This window comes from Anabrus simplex, chromosome X, assembly GCF_040414725.1.
Source record: "Anabrus simplex isolate iqAnaSimp1 chromosome X, ASM4041472v1, whole genome shotgun sequence".
In the NCBI taxonomy this organism is placed as follows: Eukaryota; Metazoa; Arthropoda; class Insecta; order Orthoptera; family Tettigoniidae; genus Anabrus; species Anabrus simplex.
The window spans coordinates 109,779,890-109,805,449 of NC_090279.1; the positions used below are offsets into that span (position 1 = coordinate 109,779,890).

The window sequence follows — 25,560 nt, forward strand, 5'->3', positions numbered from 1 at the left end:
CGGTCTTCTTCGGTAAATAATGCCATTAGGCTTTGAATGTTGTAGCCATTAGATAGCAGGATGCAGGCATTCGTTGTCACAGGCTAGGGCCTGGTCTTTAACCCAGATATGCCTAAAATATTTTTTTGAGTCAGTTCATGACTTTATGTCATATAGTTTACGTAATGTATGAGTTAATACAGGTGAAGCTCAACTTTGAGGAAAAAATATATTAATTTAGACAGAAATAGGTGTTCTTTTAAAAGGACAGTAGGCACTTAAAGGGTATATTCGACACATGTACGTATGGCAAATACGGTAATATGTATGTTGTTGTCACATGTTTATTGTATGATATTGTGTACAGTGAACAATTGTGAAAGAAATATTCAGTAAGACTATCATCGCCTTAACACACACACATAAAAATATGCATAAAAAGGAAGGAACATCTAGGCCTAGGTATATTTGAAGTGATTTTCAAAATTATTCTCATCAAACTCATCGTTCATTGTGGTACTGCACAAAATAATTGATTTCTGGAGTACCAAACATTCTCACACTTCAATCATGAACGACATCGTCACTCGTCTTAGTTTTTTTCTGTACGGTATTGCACAAAGCATTTGATATGCAATGCAACATTGCACTTCTCGCATTTCATGGATGCCTTCTCATGACAAAATTCACACTGTGTCTGCTTGCCTTGTGGTATGATATGGTTCGTTTGATCAAACCTGGAATCTGCATTTTCAAAACTACAAGGACGACATTTTTCTTTGCAGTAGTCCGCTGGCTTGTCTCTAGAAGGGCAGTTACAACCTGTCTGCGGAAAGTCAGGTGATCCAATTTTCCTTTTCTCAATCTGTGTAACTGCTGCGCACTTTCTCCACACACATCAATACAGTGAGATACACGTGAAAAATCACGTTTCTTCCCATGAATGGAAATTCTGTAGAGGCTTACATTCTTGTTACCCCGGCCCATTCTTCTCGTTCCAGTGTTGTACTCATGGAAGAGGTGTGGTTGTTTCAGAGATATTCTTGTCCTCTCTTTATGAGGCAGCTCAATTTTAATAATATCGTCGTCATCTTCCTCCTATGCACTCACTATTTCATCAAGGGTCATAAACCTGAAAACAAAAACGAAGGTGGTTGTTGATCCATATTTGCCTACTGTCCTTTTTATAGGACTTCTACATTCTCCCGTCAGTGGCATGGCAACTATAAAAGTATACCATTAGGTGACATTGAAATATAATACTTACATGCCAAGAGAATGTAAGGTATGAAAAAAAGAATCATTGAGATACTTGTAACAATAATCTTATTGCATTTGAATTTGTCTTGAATTCGTCAGTGCACGTTGTCTTCCATAACAGTAATATGGGTTTTGTTTAGAGGCCGGCCCCGTGGTGTAGGGGTAGCGTGCCTGCCTCTTACCCGGAGGCCCCGGGTTCGATTCCTGGCCAGGTCAGGGATTTTTACCTGGACCTGAGGGCTGGTTCAAGGTCCACTCAGCCTACGTGATTAGAATTGAGGAGCTATCTGATGGTGAGATAGCGGCCCCGGACTTGAAAGCCAAGAATAATGGCCGAGAGGATTCGTTGTGCTGACCACATGACCCCTCATAATCTGCAGGCCTTCGGGCTGAGCAGCAGTCGCTTGGTAGGCCAAGGCCCTTCAAGGGCTGTAGTGCCTTTTTTTTGTGGGATGCATACCATGCACATACACTGTCTCAGCTAAACTAAAATGGGTAGTATGCAAGTTCATACCTTTCCCTCCAATACTGCAAAATTGGTGAAGTCTGACTCGGCTGAATGGTCAGCGTACTGGCCTTCGGTTCCGGGGGTCCCGGGTTCGATTCCTGGCAGGGTTGAGGATTTTAATCACTTCTGATTAATTCTTCTTGGATCAAAAATTAGATGGATGGCTTTTCCGGCGTTTGCTCTATTAACCAGCGTTTCGTCTTAGGTCTGACACTAGACTCTTCAGAGTGGGATGTGTCAGACCGGAAAAGCCATCCATCTAATTTTTGATCTGATTTTTGATATGCTCTATTGGTGGAAAAGAATCTAATTCCCTCCATGGGAACTTAGAATTTCCATTTTTAATTCTTCTTGCCCGGGGACTGGGTGTTTGTGTCCATCCCAACACTCTCCTGTTCATATTTACACAACATATTACACTACCAACCACCACAGAAACACGCAATGGTGATTACATCTCTCCAGATAGGGTTAGCGTCAGGAAGGGCATCCGGTCATAAAACAGAGCCAAATTCACATGTGCAACGCAGTTCCCACAGGTGTGGGAAAAGCGATAGAAAAAGAAGAAGACTGCAACATTGTTAAACCGAATTCATTCTAGCCAGTAACAATGACTGACAAATAATAAAAGAGTATCAGCTGTCCTTTTAAAAGGATGGTAGGCATATCTGGGTTAAGGGCCCTGCAGACTCTTCACAAAAAAAAAAAATCTAGTCTAATGTCATTCTGCACAAAGTCGAAAAACTATTTTTTTTTTTTTTTTTTACAATTTGTACGTAGAAGAACAGCCACTTGATTGCATCGAGCAGCAGTTTCTCTTGTGTTGAATGTAACACACCACAGCTGTAAGCTTGTGTTTCCCTTGCCATCTCTCAACACTGCAAAAGCTTTTCACAAAACACTTCTAACAAATTATTTTAATATAATCACAGCAATGAAAGTAGATACCAAAATATCATTTTTAGGTACAAAATTATATTCTTGCTGTGTAGTGCATCTGAGTACATTTATTATAATTTAGGTCCACCTTATTCAATACATAAAAATTGTTGCTTAGATGTAATTACAACATATATTTCAATCAGAACTAGCTTTGATGCCCTTCTGCATCATCATCAGCTGATATAAATTTGTGGAAAATTCGACAATCATACAAGTTTATCTACTTCAAATTGATCACATTTTAAAACCGTATTATCAAACTGAAACTGTGTTAAAATTATACTATATTTTCTACAAGTCCAAGACTTGCGAGTCTTAAGCCATAAACTGATAAAATCATTAAAGGAACACTGTAGTTTTTACTGATTAATTTCTTTTACGATTCTACGTCAAGTTTTAACAAGCGTGATAAATTAAGCACAAAGTTACTTCAGGACTACTTCTTTTTAAGTTGTTGTTCTTTTAAATCCATGTTATTTCATAAGTGAGCAAACCGGTTTGCATATGATTTTATCAGTTTATGGCTTAAGACTCGCAAGTCTTATCTTGTAGAAAATATAGTATAATTTTAACACAGTTTCAGTTTGTTAATATGGTTTTAAATTGTGATCAATTTGAAGTAGATAAACTTATATGATTGTCGATTTTTCCACAAACTTATATCAGCTGATGATGGTGCAGAAGGGCATTGAAACTAGTCCTGATTGAAATATATGTTGTAATTACATCTAAGCAACAATTTTTATGTATTGAATAAGGTGGACCCAAATTATAATAAATGTTGTAATCTTGGTTTAATACGGACAAACAATGAAGTTTATTGATTTAACTAGTGCACCTGAGATCATATTACCCACAAATTTTGCAGAACATTTAACTTTTGTCACACATTTATTGGAGAACAATGTATAATGCCAATAAGAAGTTGGTGTAGTAATAATCTGTCAACTCACTTTCGTACAAGCTCTGTCTGCATGATGTTAATAGTAAATTAGGCTTATCAGTTGTGTGGTTTGATATTTTTCAAACTGTATTTGAAGAGGTTTTGTTTCTATTTTGTTATTTTTTTCTGTGTTGTGATCAAATAAATTATTATAACTGAGACTTTGGTATCAGTTAGAGTATAGTTCTGTATACTGAAAAATGAAACCGATTGAAGTTAACTACGAACATCTAAGTGGTGCATGGTTTCAGCAGCTCAGCCATTAAACCACGCAGGCCATCAAATAATGAAACATGTTAAACATTACTTTTTAATCATCTTAAGATAACGAATAATCCCTTCGTTTATATTTCTTGACAATACAGGGAGTACAAGTGGTGTCTAACAATCGCCAATGAATGACGTGCTCTATTGGTGGAAAAATATCTAATTCCATCCTTGGGAACTTAGAATTTCCACTGAATTTTTCAACGCTAAGTTCGCTATGGTCTGCATAATAGTGTCCGGGATTTTGTTTATTCTTAAGAAGTTCAGCGTCTCCTTAAGAATTGTCCCTCTAGCGCCAATCATAAGGCCAATGACTTCCCGTTTCGTAATTTCATACTTATTTCCGAGATCCTCAAGGCATGGTTCATATATGACCTTCTCCTCACTCACTAATCGATGCTGCTGTTCATTTTCCTCCAATCTTACAGTAGGATCGGTCATCATACACATACCTTTTGCCCGGTCGATGACAACAACATTAGCTCGTTTTGTGGATCCATTTGTGGAAAGACATCCTACTTCTTCATGAGTGGTGGTGTTTACAGAGACTTTCAGCAGCTGTCCCTTACGACAGAACCCTAATACATGAGGTATTACTCATTGCAATTAAACACATCCAGTTCATGTCACATGGTCATAAAGATGAAGTATTTCCATGAAAACTGAAAAATAATGCAATGAGGGATACACGGCTCTGTTCACCTCGTGGAGTGGCAGTGACTGCCAACATTGAGAAATTGGTGTGTGTGGGAGAGTGAAAAAGTGGCAGATGAACTGGCCAACATGGCTGTGCCGCCCTTACTTGCTTGTTAGTATCAAAGGTTGGTCTTTCAACGGTTTTCTGATTTGTCATCCAATAAATATGCCTTTTCTCATCTTTGCTTCACTTAGTTTAGAAAATCTGTGTTTCAGATGACTGAAGGCAAGTGTAGTGCTACAGGTTGTGGAGGCAACATGAGGTGTAAACATTTTTTCTTCATCTCCAAGAACACATTCACAATATACAGTAGTTCAGGGGTTTCCAATATGTAAGGGCTCGAAAGCCACATTGGAAACCTTAGGCATGATCGCGAGCCACACTTTAATAATAGGCCAATTTTCGTAAAATTCTGCAAAGAGGACAGAGATACCTCTATGAAACTACAGTAGTTGATACCCAGCGTGTACTGCTACGCCTCAGTAAATAAAAGGTGTTCTTTAATTAATTCTACTTTATGCAGTTTTTTTAACACTTTTCTTAATTATGTTTGGTTGTTTTGTAATTCGTACTTTTCTTATAATGCCAGGACCCTTGGTGGAGCGGTAGCTTGCCTGCTTTTTACCCGGAGGCTGACCACACGACACCTCGTAATCTGCAGGTCTTCGGGCTGAGCAGCAGTCGCTTGGTAGGCCAAGGCCCTTCAGGGGTTGTAGTGCCATGGGCTTGGGGGGTTTCTTACTACATTTACTTGTAATTTCACTTACAAACCAAAGAAATAGTTATTGTAAATATGTTGTACTTTTTAGATTCCTATGCCTATTAATTTGATCAAATTATTTCTATTTGCTTACATAAATGGTGATTTATATGCATGATGTTCATTGCAACACGAGTGGATACATGACAATTTTTTTTTTCCATCTGGTGCGAAAACGAACAGATTCTTCGGCAATGAGTTGCCTAGTTACATGGAAGCACATCTTGAGCACGGCACGTTGGATCGCTATTTCCAAAGAACAGGCAATGAGTTGTCTAGTTACATGAACATCCTAGCAAGAAAGGTACTTAATAAAACATGGCAGCTTGTTCCCATCCTCCTATATACAGAATTACTTACCGGACTATCACAATACAGAGTAAGCCGCTGTCTCCTAGCGACAATCTATCCATCAACGTCGATCCAAATCTTGGTGTGACTGTAATAATTGTTACATTGACTTTTCAAGAAATGCAAGATTTTTCCTGTACTGTTGAGACGATTTGGAAGATTTTGGTACAAACCACAACTTTTAACTCCCTCTGGTTTAAGAGCTCGAGTTTTGTGAAACATACACTTTAGCATTTTATATGTGTTGATAGTTCTACTGAAATGAAGATTTAATAATTTTAATTCCTTAAAGCACTATTTTACAGTTGCATAAAATAGTGGAATTAAAAATAAACACTATTATACCCAGGACATTTGAATTTGAAAGAAGAACACCCAACAATGTCAGTTCTTTTGAATTATTTGACAAATGACAAAAAGTAAAAAAGAAAAACCTAAAAGACAAACTGAAATTAATAATGTAGTCAAAGCAAAACTTAAAGCAGGACAATTTAGTAGAAGTAGTGTTAAGGGAACAATGCCTAAGTGCCTAAAATCCCAATCCCAGCAATATACTTCCAGGAGTCCTTCCCTGAAAATTTCTTTGAGTGTGCACCTTTGTGTACCAACCAGTACTACCAACGGGAGAAGAATGAAGATTTGAAAAACAACTCTTTGCACCAATGGCAGTTGAAGTATTTCGTGGTATTGATTGCATGCTACTTTGCATAAAAATGTCCATAGTGAGGTTGATATGGAGTTCAGGAATTGGAATGGATCCCATAGCTATTTTTATAATGATTAAGGCCCAAAGTTTGGACTTTAATTTTTTAAATAAAAAATAATCTATTCAGACCAAGTGAATACTTAAAAACAGGAAGTAGTATTAAAGAATGAATTAGTTCTGACTTGGGTATATAAAGAGTATAAAAATTAATGCATTTTTGAACAATCTATGAAATATTTTTTATAAATTTTTTTCACATTTCTTAAAATATATTTTTAAAGCCCTCGCAGGGCACATGCAGTCTGCTGGAACCCCCCAATGTATTTTATATGACGCGAATATCAGATAAAGTAGGAATTCAAGAGGACAAATTGGGGCAAACATTAGTTTATAGGAAGGGGAGTTAGGGATTGGAATAACTTACCAAGGGAGATGTTAAATAAATATCCAATTTCTTTGCAATCATTTAAAAAAAGGCTAGGAAAACAACAGATAGGGAATGCCACCTGAGCGACTGCCCTAAATGCAGATCAGTATTGATTGATTGATGTGATATTTTTATTGCAAAAACTGAAGAAATGTGTTAGCAAACCTCAAATAATATCTGCTTACTATGCTTTATTTCACTCACATCTACGATGTTGTTTGACCAACCCCTCTACCACTTCTCTACAGGGTCGGGTATGAGGTGAGATGAATATGTCATGGCAGGTTTTAATGACTGGATTTCCCTTCCTGATGTCAACGTCATCAGAGGAGTTAATGAGATGAAATGAATGACGTGATATATGATAGTAGGAAGGGAGAGGATGAAACCTGCTGCTGGCACACAGTCTACTCCTGTTGAATTGATCATATTTATTTTGTATCCGGTTATTGAGGCCAGGTCTTTTATAAATTTGAAGACTTTTCTTAAGTTAGTATGATCAATCGAATCATCAATAAAGTAAAACAAAAGTTAGCAACTAATATCACTCCCAAAAAACTAAGAAGTATAAAATCGCAACATTTATATTCACTAATCCAGCCATTTTTCAAATAACTAATCCTATTAAAAAACGAGAAGTTAATATAGCATTCAAAACACAAAATACAAACAGAAACATTTTTTTCAACCACAATAGTATAAATTCCAACAATAACCCTTATATAAATTCTGGCATCTATAGATTAACATGCATAGAGTGTAAATGTTCATATGTTGGACAAACTGGCAGTAGCTTTCTCACAAGATACTTAGAACATGTTAACGCTGCAAAACACAACAAACATTCTGCAATGAGTTCTCACATGAGAGAATCAGGCCACCATTTTACAAATATAGAAAAAGACCTAAATATTATCAAAAAGATAGAAAAAAGAAAATTAATGACAGAATTAGAAAATATATATATCCATTTAGACCAGCATTTCAATAAGAAAAAACTTAAATGACGAAATTGAAATAAGAAATCCTTTACATGAACAATTACCTAAACTTTTACAAACGCTTAATCTAGAAAAAAGCAGTTTTGCCAAAGTCTTTTCCTCAAAACAAATAATAATCATGGAACATTAAAGAGCACAACCCCTCCCTGCGCCGCTACTAGACATTCCCCTTCCAAAACCACACCTACTAACAGATCTCCTCCTACCCCCACTCCCTCCCCTCAACTCCTACCACCTCACTCATACAACACAAGGAGTAGACGCGGAACAGCAAGCAGTCGCCATACAACGTTAGTTAACAACAAACTGACAAACGGCAGTTGGAGGGGTAAGTAAAGTTCAAGAAACACGCAATTAACTAGCAACACAACTTCCGATTACTTACAAGATTCCTTTTCTTGTTACAGAAATACAACAAGATTAACTCCATAACAACTTTTAACCATGATCGTCGATTTACGTCCCTTTCAATCATACATTTTTAAATCTGTAATTTCAATGTATGGTCACCGACGTCAACAGGAGCTATTTATTCAACAGCACTCGCTGAGGTCAAATGACAAGAAGCATTTAAATATCATGAATACCAATATTATCCTGTTACAATTCAATTATCAAATCGACGAGATTTTTGAATCTTTATAGACTCTTATCCTTAAGGGTTATAAAACTTTTTCACCAGACCTCATTGCAAAGAAATTTTCAATTTAGTTCTTAAGATTGAACTTCACGTCTTGCTAAGATGTTAGACGTGCTACTTGTTTTAAGTATTTTAGAACAACTCAATCTACCACAATTTTAATGTGTATCTCCTACTAAGCCCATGTTATTAAGGCATCAAATCAAATCAAAATCTCTTTATTTGCAAATGAGGTGTTTACCTCGGTGGCAAATGGTACACTAAAATACATTATTGTCAAGCACTAAATATTAAATTAACAAGAGAATAAAATTTTCCTATAATACAATATTATATAATTTACGCTAACAATTTTTCTATTAAACACACAGCTCATTATTAATAAATTTACATTGTTTACAAAATTCTACTTATATCTCCTGTACTACTTACAAATATAGTAATCTGATATATAGTATGTGGAATTACTTCAAATGATACTGTACAACTGGTATAAGATTAAAATTTACATTGCATTTATTTACTTTTTCTTTTCTTTACCCATTCTGGAACCTAAGTAGCATAACGACCTGCTGCGTCTTAACCAGAGCCCCTTTTACCACCACTTTTCAGAGTTCCTGAAGGGCCTTCACAGCTACCGTAGCGGTCCCAGGGCCCTCGAAGTCCCCACTGTACTTCACCCCTACAGGCAGTCCCCTACTTTGGCTGTCCAAACTCCTTAGACCAGGGGATGGAATTAATTTATTCACACACATTTTTTATTTACATTAACCTGCACTGGTCGAATGCCCTCTAACATTTCATTTATTTTCTCTGTTGCTGTTTATTCTCTTCTTGAATATCTGTACAGATTTTGGAAAAGGATCAAACACTACCCCTGGTAAACTGTTCCACTCGTTCACACCCTTCCCAATGAATGAAAATTTTCCCCAATCGCTTCTGCTAAAATTCCTTCTAATTTTATATTTGTGGTCAGTCCTGCCGATATAATTATTTTCCAACTGAAGCCTCTCACGGATATCTCCCCATGCTGCTTCTGTATAGGCTCTATATAAACCTATAAGTCTAGTTTTCTCCCTTCTCTTACTTAAAGTTTCCCACCCTAGTTTCTTTAACATTTCTGACACACTACTCTTTCTCTTGAAATCCCCTGTTACAAATCTTGCTGCTTTCCTCTGCACACTATCTATTTCTTTTATTAGGTATTCTTGGTGAGGATCCCAAACACTGTTTGCATATTCCAATAATGGACGAACCATACTTAAGTAACTTTTCTCTTTTAATTCTTTGTTGTATCCGTTAAGTAGCCTCATTATGACATGTAACGATCTGTATGCTTTCCCAACAATGTCATCCACATGACCCTTCCAGTGCAAATTACTTTCAAATCTTACACCTAAGTATTTGCACTTGCCATCTTTTGGAATAACTACCCCATCCAAAGTATATTCAAATTCAGTTTTAAAACTCCTGTTTGTAAATGTTGTAACAGTTGATTTGCCTCCATTAACCTTCATATTATTCTCTTCAACCCATTGTTGGATACTCTCAAGGTCCCTTTGTAATTCTGAACAATCCTCAATGTTGTTTATTTCCCTATAAACAATTATGTCATCTGCATACGATCTTATTTTTGATGTTATATTGTTCCCTAAATCATTTACGTATATTAAGAAAAGTAACGGACCGATTATACTACCCTGTGCAATTCCCTTCCAAACTATCTCTTCCTGCGATACGTTAATTCCTACTTTGACTTTCTGAACCCTTAAATTTAGAAATGTTTTTACCCAACGTGTAACCCTTACGTCCAATCCTATTCCCTCCAATTTCTTTAATAATATTCCATGTTCCACTCTATCAAAGGCTTTGGAAAGATCTATGGCTATGCAATCTAACTGGCCTCCTGAATCTAACTGATCTGATATGTCCTGCTGAAATCCCACCAGTTGTGCCTCACAAGAAAATTTCTTTCTAAATCCATACTGGCTCCTCATGAACCAATTTTTATCATCACATATCCCTGTGATGTACTTTGATATTAAACTCTCCAGTATTTTACAAACTATACTGGTCAGGCTGATTGGTCTGTAGTTCTCTGGTTTCCTTTTATCACCCTTTCCTTTATAAATTGGTATTATTATAGATTCCTTCCATTCCTTTGGTATTACACTATTATTTATGACATAGTCAAAGAGAAATCTTAAATAAGGCACTATGTACCACCCCATTGTCTTTATCACCTCCCCAGTAATTTGATCACTTCCTGCTGCTTTTCCTTGCTGAAGCAGTTGGATTTCTCTGAAAATATCTTCATTTGTGAATGAGAAGCTTCTTGTTTCCCTCTGTGTCTGTCCCTCTGTAACTTCTGTTTCGGTTTCCAACTCCTGATAATCATCTACTGAATCTCTAAATTCCCTACTAAAGAGGTTTGCTTTCTCAGTATCTGTTAAATAGTGTTCACCCCCTTCTCCCACCATTGTAGGAATTTGGATTCCTTTTCCTTTTTGATTCCTGATATATGAATACAGCTTTTTCCATTTCCCTTTGTGGTCATTACGCTCTTGAAGAATGCCATTCATATAATTCTCTTTTGCTTCCTTTTTCACTCTATTCAGTTCCCTCATTAGCTGTTTTCTACTTTCTCTACTCTCCCTACCTTCTTTGATTTTCCTGTTTACTATTCTTCATTTTCTTTTTAATTTTCTTATTTCCCTTGTATAATAAACAGGGTCTGAGGTCATTTTACCCTTCTTAACAGGTACAAATCTCTTCTCTCCTTCCCAAACGATTCCTTTGAATTTAGCCCAAAGTGTATCCACATTACTCCCTTCACTTATCCAACAACTGAATTGTGATTTAAGGTAAGTCCCAAATTCATCAACTTTAGTTTTTCTGTACAATTTCTTGCCTTGTGTGACCCTCTTATTAAGCCTTTTTTGTACCAGTCCTACATTCATTATTACAGCCTTATGGTCACCTATTCCTTCAATTACCTCAGTTTTATCAACAATTTCCCATGGTTTAACCAAGAATATATCTAGTAAGTTATTGAGACGAGTCGGTTCTTGTACTACTTGTGTAAATCCTCCCTCCCAAATTAACTTATTTGCCAGTTTCTGTTCATGGGCTTCACTTGCAGCTCCATTCCATTCAACCTCAGGCAAGTTTAGATCTCCCCCAATTATTACCACATCATTATTATTGTTTTTATGAGTATAATCTATTATTTTCTCAAATATTTCCATGTCTCTTTCCTCTCTTCCAGGCCTGTATATTCCTATAATTCCCACCTCCTTCATATTATCACAAATTAATTTTATCCCTAATATTTCATCCCTTTCATCGGTAAACCATTCATGTGAACAATATGTTTCCTTCACCAGAATAAACACCCCCCTCCCTTTTCATCTCCTCGGTCTCTACGATAGACTGTGTACCCTTCTGGAAATACTTCTCTACTACCCACCCCTTCTCTCAACCACGATTCCACTCCTATCACCACATCAGTCTCATAAGATTCCATCAATGTACTGATTTTAATTGTTTATTTACTACACTCTGACAGTTTACCAAGAGCAATCTCAGACCCCCTTCCTCCCTAAAAATTGACTGTTGCAATTGGGTAACTTGAAATTCCTTATTTCCTGAGTTTCATTTTCTAGTTGGCTGAGCCAGCTTGAAGTACAGCTGGCTCTTTCTACTAATTTTCCTGGTCAGTATTATAACTCAAGGGAGTTGCCTTTTTTACAGTACATATCTTATGATTAATAAAATCTAGAACAATATTTGCTATCTTTCGTTTACCTGAATTGTTTAGATGAAGGCCATGCTTTGTGTAACAGTCTCTCTCGAAACTGCTGCTATCAATTACCTGTGTATTACGAAAATGTTTACAAATTTTAACCATATCTGTATTAACTTTGTCCACTTCAATGTTCACACACGAGTCTCTAATCAAATCATGCCTGTGGGGCACGTTCACTACAAAGATGTTAGTGTGAGTCAGCTTACCTAGTGTACATTTAAGTTCAGAAATAACATTCTTAGCGTTGTTGTGAGCTATGTTGTTCGTCCCGCCGATGATCACTACTGCATCACGACTTCCGAGATTTCTTGCCGCCTGCTCCGTGTTTTCCAATACCTTCTTCATTGGGGCCCCAGGATAGATGACTGCCGATGCTGCAATATCTTCATTGACCATTTTCTCCGCAATTCCCCTCGCCTGGCTATCACCAAATATCACTTTCGCCGGTGCACTGTGTGGGATTTTAGGCCTAACTTTGCCGCTTCTCGTAACGGATTTTGCGCTATACGTTTGACTGCTTCCTATACGGATACCTTGCGTATCGCTTACTTCCCTCAGGGCTGAAAATCTATTTTTGGTGTCAATTACAAAGTTGTCCTTATTAAACTGTACACTTTTCCTCCTAGAATCTGAAGCAACTTGACACCACGCGCTAGAATTCTCGGAGCCACCTGTGTTCTGAGTGTTTACTGGTACCGGTACTTTCGATTCCAGTAAACGTACCTTTTCCTTTAAAATCTCATTCTCCGCTTTTAATGCTTGTAAATCCTGTTGCAATAAAGAGAGAATTACAAGTACATTATCATTACTTCCATCCTCCAAGGAATGAGACGCCAGCGATTCGTTGACCAATGTAGGCCTAGGTTTGCTACCGCTATTCAAATTGCTCTCGCCACAGCTAACACAAGTCCAAGTATCTTCATTTTTAGCAAAACCAGCACTATATATACACTCAAAATGGTACCAAATTAAACACTTTTCACACTGGATACCATTCTTCACTCGCTTCTTGTTTACACCACATTTATTCCCGATTATTTCGCAAGAGAACCGGGAGCTATCTTCACTTACATCCTTCGCTGACGCCATCTTGTGATCTAACATGTCCCCAAAGATTATGTATTTTAAGATATTCTAATGGAGTAAGTTTAAGTTTGTGAAAAAATGTTTTCAATAGTTCTTGATTCATTGTTTATGAATATAACCATTCTTCGAGATTCAGATTTGGCTGATGATGCTCTGAAAGGGAGCGAAACATGTCCCACAAATAACTTGTCTATTAATGATGATATTTTAAATGTGACAACATTATAATGTATTGAACAGGTGGATTACAATAAAAACTTTGTTATTGCAAATAACAGATTTCAATACAGATTAAAACATGAGATTAGTCACTTGCAACCACCTCCCCTGGTGGCCAACATTCTGATAGTGAATTTCTTTTTGACAAATGGGACTCGAACCGGCTAGCCACAGCGTCAGACAGTTTAGATTTCAACGCCTTAGCGATCATAGCCAACAATAATGTGGGGGAATTCCATGGGATCTCAGGGTGTTTTTATATGGCAAAAGAAAGAAATCAGGTGCATACAGAGAATCTAAGGCAACCAATCAGGTAGGGCCATTTTCCAAGAACTGAGAATAATGACTCTTCCCTCAATGTATATTTTCCAATGCATAATGGATATCAAAGAAACCCAGATTAAACACCCATTAAGGAAGAAGGCACACCAAAATAGTACAAGAAGAAGAAATGATATCTAACAACTGCATCATGTGTCTTTCAACGTGTGCTAAGTGAGCGGTTTCCAAGGAAGGGCTTCAAAAAATATTTTAAGAAATGTGAAGAAAATTTACAAAAAATATTTCATAGCTCATTCAAAAATATGTTAATTTATATACCCAAGTCAGAACTAATTCATTCTTTAATATTATTTCCTGTTTTTAAGGGCACCCGGAAGGGGCTATGACTGCCATGTTAAAATGGGCGTTTTTAAGGAACATTTTCTCATGAAGTTATGAACCAAGGAAATTCTTTTTTTGTATACATATTTATTAGACCCTCGCACGTAGATAGACGACATAATTTTTTTAATATCTTCTGTTTTTTTTTGAAAATATACATTTTTAAGTGAACATCAAAATTTTATATTTTAAAAGGAGACCTTTGGTTAGTTACATACCACCTACAAGTTTGGTTAATGTATGTTCAGTGGTATCCGAATAAATGTTCCTTAGATACACAAAAAACTACTTTTCAGGAAACGAGCCTCAAAGTTCCTTATGCATTCCACATTCGTACAGAGGCTCATCTGGGTTCTCTTCCATCTCAACTTGTAATCTTCTATTTACACTTCGTTTCTTCTGTCTTCCAAGCTTCACCAGATCCCTTTCTGCTGCATCTGCTTTCCTTTTTCTTTCCTTATCTATAATTGACATTCGTTTCAGTGTTGTGCCCTAGAGGTACCGTTATACGAAGTCTTTGTAGAACTTCGCTCTTCGAGATATTGCCCCCCATTGTATATTGCCACGGCATCATAAACACCAAAGTGGAGTGTTTTTATACTCACAAATACTCTCTTGGGTATCCGAGTCCAGATCAAACGATTTAAGCATTCGTTAGGGTTTTTGGGTTTTACCGAGAAGGCATTTCCAGAGAAGATTTTCATAGGATAAGTCTCTGAAGACTGGCCTTATGGTTTCCGCGACTGCATATGGGAGATTGTGCTTGTGGTCGTGGCTGCAGTTTCCTTCATTTTATGGTATTTGCACCACGTGTCCTCCCCTTTTGGAAACAAACCGTGCTGTGGTTGTTCATTCAGCATCTCTTTTGTAGTCAATTGGGGAACACACATTTGCACACTCACTCGTAACGTTCGGAATAACAACAGTGATTTTCCTCTTTCCCACATTCTTACGCATCTTGAAAATCCTATTACTATGTCTACGCATCTTGTTCAATGTATAAAACTAAACGAAAAAAAACCCCAGCTGAATACTGTTGTAAAAAAGCTGCCAAAACAAACAATAAACACATGCAGTTATGTTCTCAATCATTCTGCCATCCAGGTTGGCCAACAATTGAAAGTTGCACTTTCCTGCAGCAGAGATATCCTCTCGCAGAAAATGATCACGTTCTGAAACATAAACACCTTCAACAAAGTCTTTGTCACCGCTTACAAATGGAAAGTAATGTTATGTCACATCAGTTCGAGGACATGTCATGCCCGACATCTGCAGCACTCCAGGTAATTTAAAAATCAACACCCTTTCAAACGTCACAGAGGTCTGAAACAAAAAGTATTCGAAGGAAGAAAGTCACAGGTATATAAAACTGCAAAAAAATAAAAAATAAAATTTTTTCGATTTCACCCCTTCCGGGTGCCTTTAAGTATTTGATTGGGCCAAATAGATTATTTTTTATTTTTTAAAATTAAAAATTCAAACTTCAGCAGATAATGAGCCCTCACAAATGCCAGTGCTAGGTCTTAACCATTATAAAAATAGCTGTGGGATCCTTACCAATTCTTGAACTCTATGCAAACCTCACTGTGGACATTTTATGCAACGTAGCATGCAATGAATACCAAGAAATACTTTAATTGCCATTGGTGTAAGAAGTTGTTTCAATTCTTCATTTGTCTCTCATTGATAGTACTGGCTGATACACAATGCTTCACACTTGAAGACATTTTCAGGGAAGTACTCCTGGAAGTACATTGCTGGGATTATAGACACAACTGTATATCATTGTTCCTTTTACACTACTCCCACTGAATTTTCCTTCTTTAAGTTTTGTTTTCACTACATTATTAATTTCAGTTTATCTTTTAGGTTTTTCTTTTTACTTTTTGTCATTTGTCAAATATTAATTCAAATGACCTGACATTGGTGGGTGCACGTCTTCCAAATATGATTGTCCTGAGTATAATTGTGTTTATTAATTTCACTCATGTGTGCAATTGAAAAAAAGAAAAGTGTTTCAAGCAATTAAAAATATTAAACCTTCATTTCAATTGAACTATGCACATTCATACAGGTACATCTGACCATAACTTGTTGGTCATGAAATGCCATCTGAAGTTGAAGAAATTGAAGAAAGGAAAGAATGCAAAAAGATGGGATCTAGACAAATTGAAAGAAAAGAGTGTGAGGGATTGTTTCAAGGAACATGTTGCACAAGGACTAAATGAAAAGGCTGAAGGAAACACTATAGAGGAAGAGTGGGGAGTCATGAAGAATGAAGTCAGTAGGGCTGCTGAAGAAATGTTAGGAAGGAAGAAAAGATCAACTAAGAATCAGTGGATAACTCGGGAGATACTAGACCTGATTGATGAACAACGAAAATACAAGAATGCTAGAAATGAACAGGGCAGAAAAGAATACAGGCGATTAAAGAATCAAGTGGATAGAAAGTGCAAGGTAGCTAAGGAAGAATGGCTGAAGGAGAAGTGCAAGGATGTCGAAGGCTGTATGGTCCTGGGAAAGGTAGATGCTGCATACAGGAATATCAAGGAAACCTTTGGAGAAAGGAAATCTAGTTGTATGAATATTAAGAGCTCAGATGGAAAGCCACTTCTAGGGAAAGAAGACAAAGCAGAAAGATGGCAGGAGCATATCCAACAGTTGTATCAAGGTAAAGATGTAAATAATTTGGTTATGGAACGTGAAGAGGCTGTTGATGCTGATGAAATGGGAGACCCAATTTTGAGGTCAGAGTTTGACAGAGCTGTGAGTAACCTCAATAGGAACAAGGGACCTGGAATTGATGACATTCCCTCTGAATTACTGACTGCCTTAGGAGAAACCAGCATGGCAAGGTTATTTCATTTAGTGTGCAAGATGTATGAGACAGGAGAAGTCCCATCCGATTTTCGGAAGAATGTTGTTATACCTATTCCCAAGAAAGCCGGTGCTGACAGGTGTGAAAACTACCGCACCATTAGTTTAGTATCTCATGCCTGCAAAATTTTAACACGTATTATTTACTGAAGAATGGAAAAACAAGTAGAAGCTGAGTTGGGAGAAGATCAATTTGGCTTCAGAAGAAATGTAGGCACACGTGAAGCAATACTGACTTTACGTCTGATCTTAGAGGATCGAATCAAGAAGGACAAGCCCACGTACATGGCATTTGTAGATCTAGAAAAGGCATTCGATAATGTTGATTGGACCAAGCTATTTATGATTCTGAAGATGATAGGGATCAGATACCGAGAACGAAGAATTATCTACAATCTGTATAAAAATCAGTCTGCAGTGATAAGAATCGAGGGCTTTGAAAAAGAAGCAGCAATCCAGAAAGGAGTGAGGCAAGGCTGCAGTTTGTCCCCTCTCCTTTTCAATGTTTACATAGAACAGGCAGTAAAGGAAATCAAAGAGAAATTTGGAAATGGAATCACAGTCCAAGGAGAGGAAATCAAAACCTTGAGATTTGCCGATGATATTGTTATTTTATCTGAGACTGCAGAAGATCTCGAAGTTGCTGAATGGTATGGATGAAGTCTTGGGTAAGGAGTACAAGATGAAAATAAATAAGTCCAAAACAAAAGTAATGGAGTGCAGTCGAACGAAGGCAGGTGAGGTAGGAAATATTAGATTAGGAAATGAAGTCTTAAAGGAAGTAGATGAATATTGTTACTTGGGTAGTAAAATAACTAACGATGGCAGAAGTAAGGAGGACATAAAATGCAGACTAGCACAAGCAAGGAAGAGCTTTCTTAAGAAAAGAAATTTGCTCACTTCAAACATTGATATCGGAATTAGAAAGATGTTTTTGAAGACTTTCGTGTGGAGCGTGGCATTGTATGGAAATGAAACATGGACGATAACTAGCTCAGAAAGAAAGAGAATAGAAGCTTTTGAAATGTGGTGTTACAGAAGAATGCTGAAGGTGAGATGGATAGATCGAATCACGAATGAAGAGATACTGAATCGAATTGGTGAGAGGAGATCGATTTGGCTAAATTTGACGAAAAGAAGAGATAGAATGATAGGACACATCTTAAGACACCCAGGACTTGTTCAGTTGGTTTTTGAAGGAAGTGTAGGTGGTAAGAACGGTAGGGGTAGACCAAGGTATGAATATGACAAGCAGATTAGAGCAGATGTAGGATGCAATAGTTACGTAGAAATGAAAAGGTTAGCACAGGATAGAGTGGAATGGAGAGCTGCATCAAACCAGTCTATGGACTGATGACTCAAACAACAAAAACAACACATCTGTTCTCTTCGCAGAATTTTACAAAAACTGGCCTATTATTAAAATGTGGCTGCGATCGTGCCTAAGGATTTCAATGTGTCCCTCGAGCACTTACAAACTGGAAACCCCTGTGCTAGACCATGAAGCCTTGTATGGAGAACACCCTGCCATCTAGTGAGGAAAATTTTAAAAATCCTTCCACTCCTCCCACATAGGGATCACTTTTAGAAATTCTACTACTATATTACTCCTGTATTTTATACAAAGAGTAGGAAACAGAAGAACAAAAATACAAATAAAACACACAATTTTTTAAAAATTTATGTCGCACCGACACACATAGGTCTTAGGCGATGATGGGATAGGTAAGGCCTAAGAGTGAGACGAAAGCTGCCGTGGCGTTAATTTAGGTACAGCCCCAGCATTTGCCCCGTGTGAAAATGGGAAACCATGGAAAATCATCTTCAGGGTTACCGACAGTGGGGTTTGAACACACTATCTCCCAGTTGCAAGCTCACAGCTGTGCGCCCCTAACCACGCGGCCAACTCGCCCAGTACTAAAACATGTACAATAAAATAACAGAGGAGAGCAAAAGACTTCAAATTAAAAATTAAAAAAAAAAAAGCTAAAAATAATTCAAGAACCTTAAGTGCTAGAACATTTGAAATGGCAGAATTTGATTCTGTGCATAAAACATACCTGCCAAATTTACAAAACCAAAAATCAGGAACAATCATGAAATACAATTGGTCAAAACTGCTTATTCTGCGTGTCTTGCGAAATACAGGAGTACTATGGTATCGTCTCAAAACCCGACTGTTGCTATAGGAGGTTACAAGGCTAAAAATTACACACCTCTATTCCCTCACAGGAAGTATGTGAGAACTCATGCTCCACATATGTGAATCAGTCATGCTCTTAGATGTCATTACTTAGCAAATGTATGGATCCTATTTTTATCAAGTGATAAATTAAATATCGCCAGAATTGTCTCCAAATGACTAAATTGCGTGCCAAAAGCCTGGATTAAATTCCAAACCTCTCCGCAGTGCTCGTATGGAGTGAGGGCATATGACGGTGTCAATGGTGATTCGTCCATCGGATGGGGACATTAAGCCTTGAACAGATCCCTTGGTGCTATTCGACAGGAGTAGGCTATGTGCCAGCAGCAGGTTTCACCCTCTCCCTTCCTACTATCATATATCATGTCATTCATTTCATCTCAACTCCTCTAATGAGGTTGGCGTCAGGAAGGGCATCCAGTTATAAAAAAACTGGGACAAGGTTTGGACAAACAACAACACTCCTTTGTCAGAAATCACCGAGAACAAATTGTGCTGCTTTCTTTTGGATCTTTTTCGGTTCTTGTAACAGATAGTCCTGGTGTAGGTCCCGTACACTGGAACCATTTGAACAACCAGTATAAAATGGCTGTAATTAAACGACACTTTTGGCATCCACCCACTGGATGTAAATAAATCACAAAAATTGAAAACACATTTCATCTAGAGTTGTATAACTTTTATTTGACATGAAATCTCTTCATTACAACTATTTTGTATTAATTAGAGGAAAGTAAAATAATTAATTTAAAGTAAGAGCTTGAAAAACAAAACATTTGATTGTATGAGTATCCTGGATTTCTTGACATTTTAGTTGAAAGATTTGATAAACACTGGAGAAAGATAGCAAAGAAGAATGAAAGGTTTATTCGTCAGGGAGGCCATAGAAGGTTTAGTGCTGTTATCAGCACCACCACCAGGAGCACCACCAGGCATTGCATCACCAGGCATTGCACCACCAGGCATTCCACCATTTGTTCCTGCACGTACTCGAAGGAACCTATCTTTCTCATTGCAGTCATCATTATCGCAGGAGAATTCTGCATTTTCCACCGGTTCAGAACCTGGAGGTACTGGAAGTTCTCCAGGAAGCCCGCACCCACGGACTGCCACAGCTTAAACAAATAAGAAAAGAACTTGGTAACCTTCAGAAACAAACAATATATATTAATCCTAGAAAGATGAAGCATGCGTCTGAGAGGCCTGCAACTAAAGTATGCTGTTGCATCAAATATAAACCGGAATTCAGAACTAACGGCTCTGGTAGTGAACGGAAATGGGAGGGGCCTTGAGAGGATGCTAGTGGGGACGTCTGGAGTAGGGTCTTGATGCATCACACACCACAAAGCGACTGCTTGCTTCAGTACCCCATTAGCGAGAAGGAGGTACACACGTCTATCGTGCGGCGCATCATCAAGTTTCTGATGAAAGAAGGCACCAAAGCTTCAAAACTTTTGAGAAGGCTCTATGCCTGTATGCACAGTTTGGGGAAGCAACTCTTTCAAAGACCAAGGTGTATGAATGTCACAAACAATTTTTGGTAAGACGGATAGAGGAAAATGAGCTCGACCATTTGCATCTCTGCAAACAACATTCGTACTGTACATGAATTTATTGACTTAGATCAGCACACAAAAGTTTCTGAATTTGCTTTATTCATAGGAATAAGCTTTGGAAGTGTTCAAGCCATCATGAAAGTGAACAAAACCGTTGGAAATTTATTTTGTCAGGTGGGTTCCTCCTCTCCTCGCTCAGGAACAAAAAATTTGCGCCAGGAACTTTGTCAGAGTCATCTGAATCTCTACAAGGACGAAGGATATGATTTAGACCACTGAAAGAAGAACCGGGAGGAATCTGATTTCATGATGATGCCGCAGTAGAGGAGTACGTGTGCAAGCAGTAGCAGTGATTTGGGGTGGGGGGGGGGATGTTACCCCCACACTTTGTGGAGAAAAATCTAGGAATTATTTTTTGAAAAGGAATTTTTAAAACCCTGTGGTCTATTACCTAATTCTTTCCTTTAATTTCTTTAAATATTTAAAAAAAATACTTAGCAGAAATATGCACAAAATGTCATCCGATCCAGCTGACCGATTTTTCAGCGCCATTGTAACTGAGGCGGAAAAGGCATGCTCGTTTCACCCGGTAGGACGTGGCTTTGATTCCCCATCAGGAAGCCAAAAAATTTAAGAAGCGAGATTTCCACTTTTGGATGTGCACATGGCCCTGAGGTTCACTCAGCCTACACCAAAAACGAGTACTTCACCCCACCAAGAGCCAAGATTATGGATAGGGGAAGCCTTTACTTTTCACCACTCGAAGGGCCTTCATGGCCTTTATGGAGATGACTTTGCTTTGCTTTTACAGCAAGTAGTACAGACTAGTGTAAAAGCATGCAGAAGCACGATTGGTATGTGGGCCTAATGGCACAAAATCTTAGTTGCACTCATGTGTAATTGTTCCTTTGGTGAAAATTTTATTGTATAGAGTAGAACTGAAATCCCCCCAGAAATATTATCACTGCAGTTAAGTTGGTAGACTGTTAACTTTTACTTCTCTGTCAAAATTTACTCAGAGAGCATAAAAACTTACCATTTTGTAGCTATTTTGTTTCAGTTTTGTTTTCTATCCCCCACTATACTTCCCAGACCTCCAGTACTTTTTTTGTTTTTTATATATTTTTGTGCCCCCCACTTCTAACTCCCAATTGCAGCTACTGTGTGCAAATGGCTCCACCCATGTTCTCTTTCTTTCTTTCTTTGATGACAGCATCAAAAAATTGCCAATTTGATGACAAAAATCCATGTCAGATTTGGGAAACTATGTAAAAAAAATAAAAAAAAAAATGAGGTGCATGTTTTGTATTTGTTGGTGGGGACAGTGGGTCCATTTATTATAAAGAACCACCTCATGCATCTGTTTGCATTTTGAATACTTAAAAGTGACGCTACAGACCAGTGGTGTAATGTTAGGGCAAAGCAGGCAGGCCTAGGCCTTCAAGGGGCCCTGCAGACTACTCGCAAAAAAAATAAAAATAATATACGAAGCATGCTTTTTTTAAAGTCATCATTATCATTGCAGAGTTCCAGTTTTGTGGGTACTGTTAAAGAGCCTCTTCCACTTCTTCCTATCCATATACAACTAGGGGCCGATGACCTAGATGTTAGGCAGGCCCCTTTAAACAACAAGCATCTCATATACAACTTGTCATGGAGAACATCATCCAATGTCCATCCTCTGGTAACTAGATCAACCTTGATCATGTCCATCCATCAGGTTTTAGGTCTTCGTGCAGGTCTTTTCCCCTCCACTTATCTTTCCAAATTTATTCTAGCTGTTCTTGTAGGCTCCATCCTCACCACATGCCCATACCACCGTAATCTGGACGTGCCGATTTGGTCTAGTAGGGATGTCTTTATTCCAGCTTCTTTCCTCACCACCTCATTTCTTAACCTGTCCATTTTAGTCTTCTGGATGGTAGATCTAAGAAATTTTGTCTCTGATGCTTGCAGTCTTGATGAATCTCTATTTGTGAGGGTGCACGCTTCAACACCATAAGTTAATATTGGTATGAAACTGTTAAACATCATCAGTTTGGCCGGTTTTGGAATCATGTCAACCCATAAAAGTGTTCTTGATCGTAGAATTCTGATCCCTTTTGCTCTCTGTTTGTAATTTCCTTTCTGACCAAATTATCACTCGAGATTACACTTCCAAGGTAAGGAAAATTATCCGCACACTCTAGCTGGTAGTCTCCTAGTTTTACACTTGCTGGACGCCCATCTCTGTTGACAGCCATTACCACTGTGTCTTGGTCTTGCTGATGTTGAGGTTATATTCCTGGAACTGGGATTTCCACACGTTAAGTCTGGCCTGTACTTCCTCGTCTGTTTCACCCCAAATCAAGATATCATCAGCAAAGGCCACTGCATTCAGTTCACTTAACTTTTCCTTGACATTCTTCATTATATCATCCATATCAGTGATGAACAGTGGTTAGGACAGTGCACTTCCTTGCTGAACTCCACTCTTGGTCTCAAACCATGATGATCAACCTTCCCCAATTAATTACAGTCTTTCGTAGTCAATCCCAACTGTATTGTGTTATCTTATGGCTCTGTCTCTTCATGAACCAATTGTTTTTCACCACCAACCCATTCCTCATACAGAATGTTCACCTTCTATATTTCTTCCACTATATCCATGAGGTCCCATTACATCCTCATATCCTGTTCTATCTGTCCCAATCTATGCATTCAGATCTCCCATAATGATTACTCTCTCTTTACTAATAACTTTTTCCAAATCATCAAGAAACTGGTTCTTATCCTCTTGACAGCATACACCTGTAGCAAAGTTAGTTTTCCTTTCCCTAAATGCACAGTCACCTTTATTATCCTGTTGCTAACATACTACAGCGACTCTTTACTCATGATCAAACCAACACCATTTCTCATCTCTCTGTCATTTCCATGCCAATACAGTGTATACTGTTTTTTTAATTTCTTCATTTCTTTCCCTCTCTATTTGGTTTCACTCAGCCCCATTATCATTAATATTCTCCTTTGCATGAGGTCCACTAGTTCTTCACATTTTCCTGTGAGACTGAGTAAGTTGATGGTCCCAATCGGAGTTAGTCTCCTCCGGAATTTTTGCATTTTTGCAAAATACTGTCTATCATCAGGCCATAAACCATCATCCCTGACATGAGTCTGCTCATGCTGGCACCTTATTTAGTTGTTAAATGCATTCCGAGGCTCTTATGTGTTTTGAAAGCAACTACAAGTAAGCTCTTTTACTGCCTTACTAGGCCTAACATAATTGAGGATTTTCTTTTGGAGTTTACTCCCTTAGCCTTTGAGGATTTCTCCTCATTCCACAAGGCAGTGGGTTCCATCTGTACTACCCCCAGAGGAATGGGTTGCCTCCTCCGCCAGCTCCACCATACCGAATCATATTCTCCGCCTTTCCTGCTGTTGAGGTCTTCACCCTTTACCCTGAGCTGGGATCCTTTACCAGATGTTACACACAGGGTCAATGTGCTCTGGGACTCACATAGGCATGGGTGCCACTCCCTGGGCAAGGCTGACTCTAAGAGGGTCCCTGCCTGTTAAGTAAGTACACTGCAGTACTTTGGTCATCATTCAGAGCATGCGCACTCAGTACATACATCTATAGGCTCCGTACGCTGATGGGAGAAATGGACTGCTGCGCTGCGAGTGGCGAACATTGTAAGTTAATGCGTTTCACCGCGCACATATCCGTTGTCGTCTCACCGGGTACTGCCATAACCGACTAAATAATAACAGTGGGGTTTCAGAGTGTTTTATGCAACAACAATTGGCCAATTATTCCAAACTTGCAGAAAGTGGGCATGTAATAATTTAACAACAATTAAAACAGTTTGCAGGAAATAGCTACAGAGCAATAACTGCAAATGTGATCAGAAAGAAACATTGGTTCCCTAGATATCCTACCATTTCATGATAGAGGCTATGTAGTCATTTATGTATTAGTAGTGGTGATAACAAGATTAATGTTCATATACACATTCAACAATGCTGTCTTCAGAAAAATATCCTTGGTCTATTTCTAATACGATATAATGTTAATGTAGATTAATGCTGCTAGGGAGGCGTGTAATTTTAAATTTAAATTTTAATTAATTTTTAAAATAAACACGTTTTCTAAGAAAGGCCTTGGTAACAATCATTATTTCATGAAGGAGAATAATAATTGTTCCCAAGAAATGTAAGCATATTTCAGCTGCTGTTGGGCCGATGACCTTCGATGTTAGGCCCCTTAAAACAACAAGCAAGCAGCATCAGCTGCTGTTTATACAGTTTGCTCAGAACATGTGTCTTCGCGTCCTGATCGACCGTGTGAATGGTAAAATATATAGGAAAATATTTAAAATTTATTTCCACCTATTCAATACAATATAAGATGTTAACATTTAAGTCAAAACATTTTTCAAATGTGAGACATGTTTTGCCTCTTACTGAGAGGCATCTTCAGTCACTAATTAAAACCTTATTACTTTGTCAGACAACATTTCAAACATTCTACAGCTATTATAAAAATGTTCATAAAACAACTAAGAATCTAATATAATGATGAACAATGTGTAGTACACTTGATGAATAGGACGAAATTAGATGGTACAGTAGTACGGATGATGGCTTGAAGCCATAGTCAATATTAGGTTTTAAATACATAGTGG

The 25,560-nt window shown here is 37.9% G+C and overlaps 1 protein-coding gene across 5 annotated transcripts in view; it reads right to left on the reverse strand.

The window, feature by feature from the left end:
• Positions 1-20,005: 20,005 nt before the first annotated feature.
• The window catches only part of LOC137503128 (uncharacterized), a 247,963-nt gene continuing 242,408 nt past the window's right edge, over positions 20,006-25,560 (reverse strand). For all 5 annotated transcript variants that reach the window (XM_068230598.1, XM_068230601.1, XM_068230602.1 and 2 more), the window contains exon 4: positions 20,006-20,452. In XM_068230598.1, the coding sequence (XP_068086699.1) occupies positions 20,148-20,452 (305 nt within the window). In that variant the 3' untranslated portion in view covers positions 20,006-20,147. The remainder of the gene's footprint in view (positions 20,453-25,560) is intronic.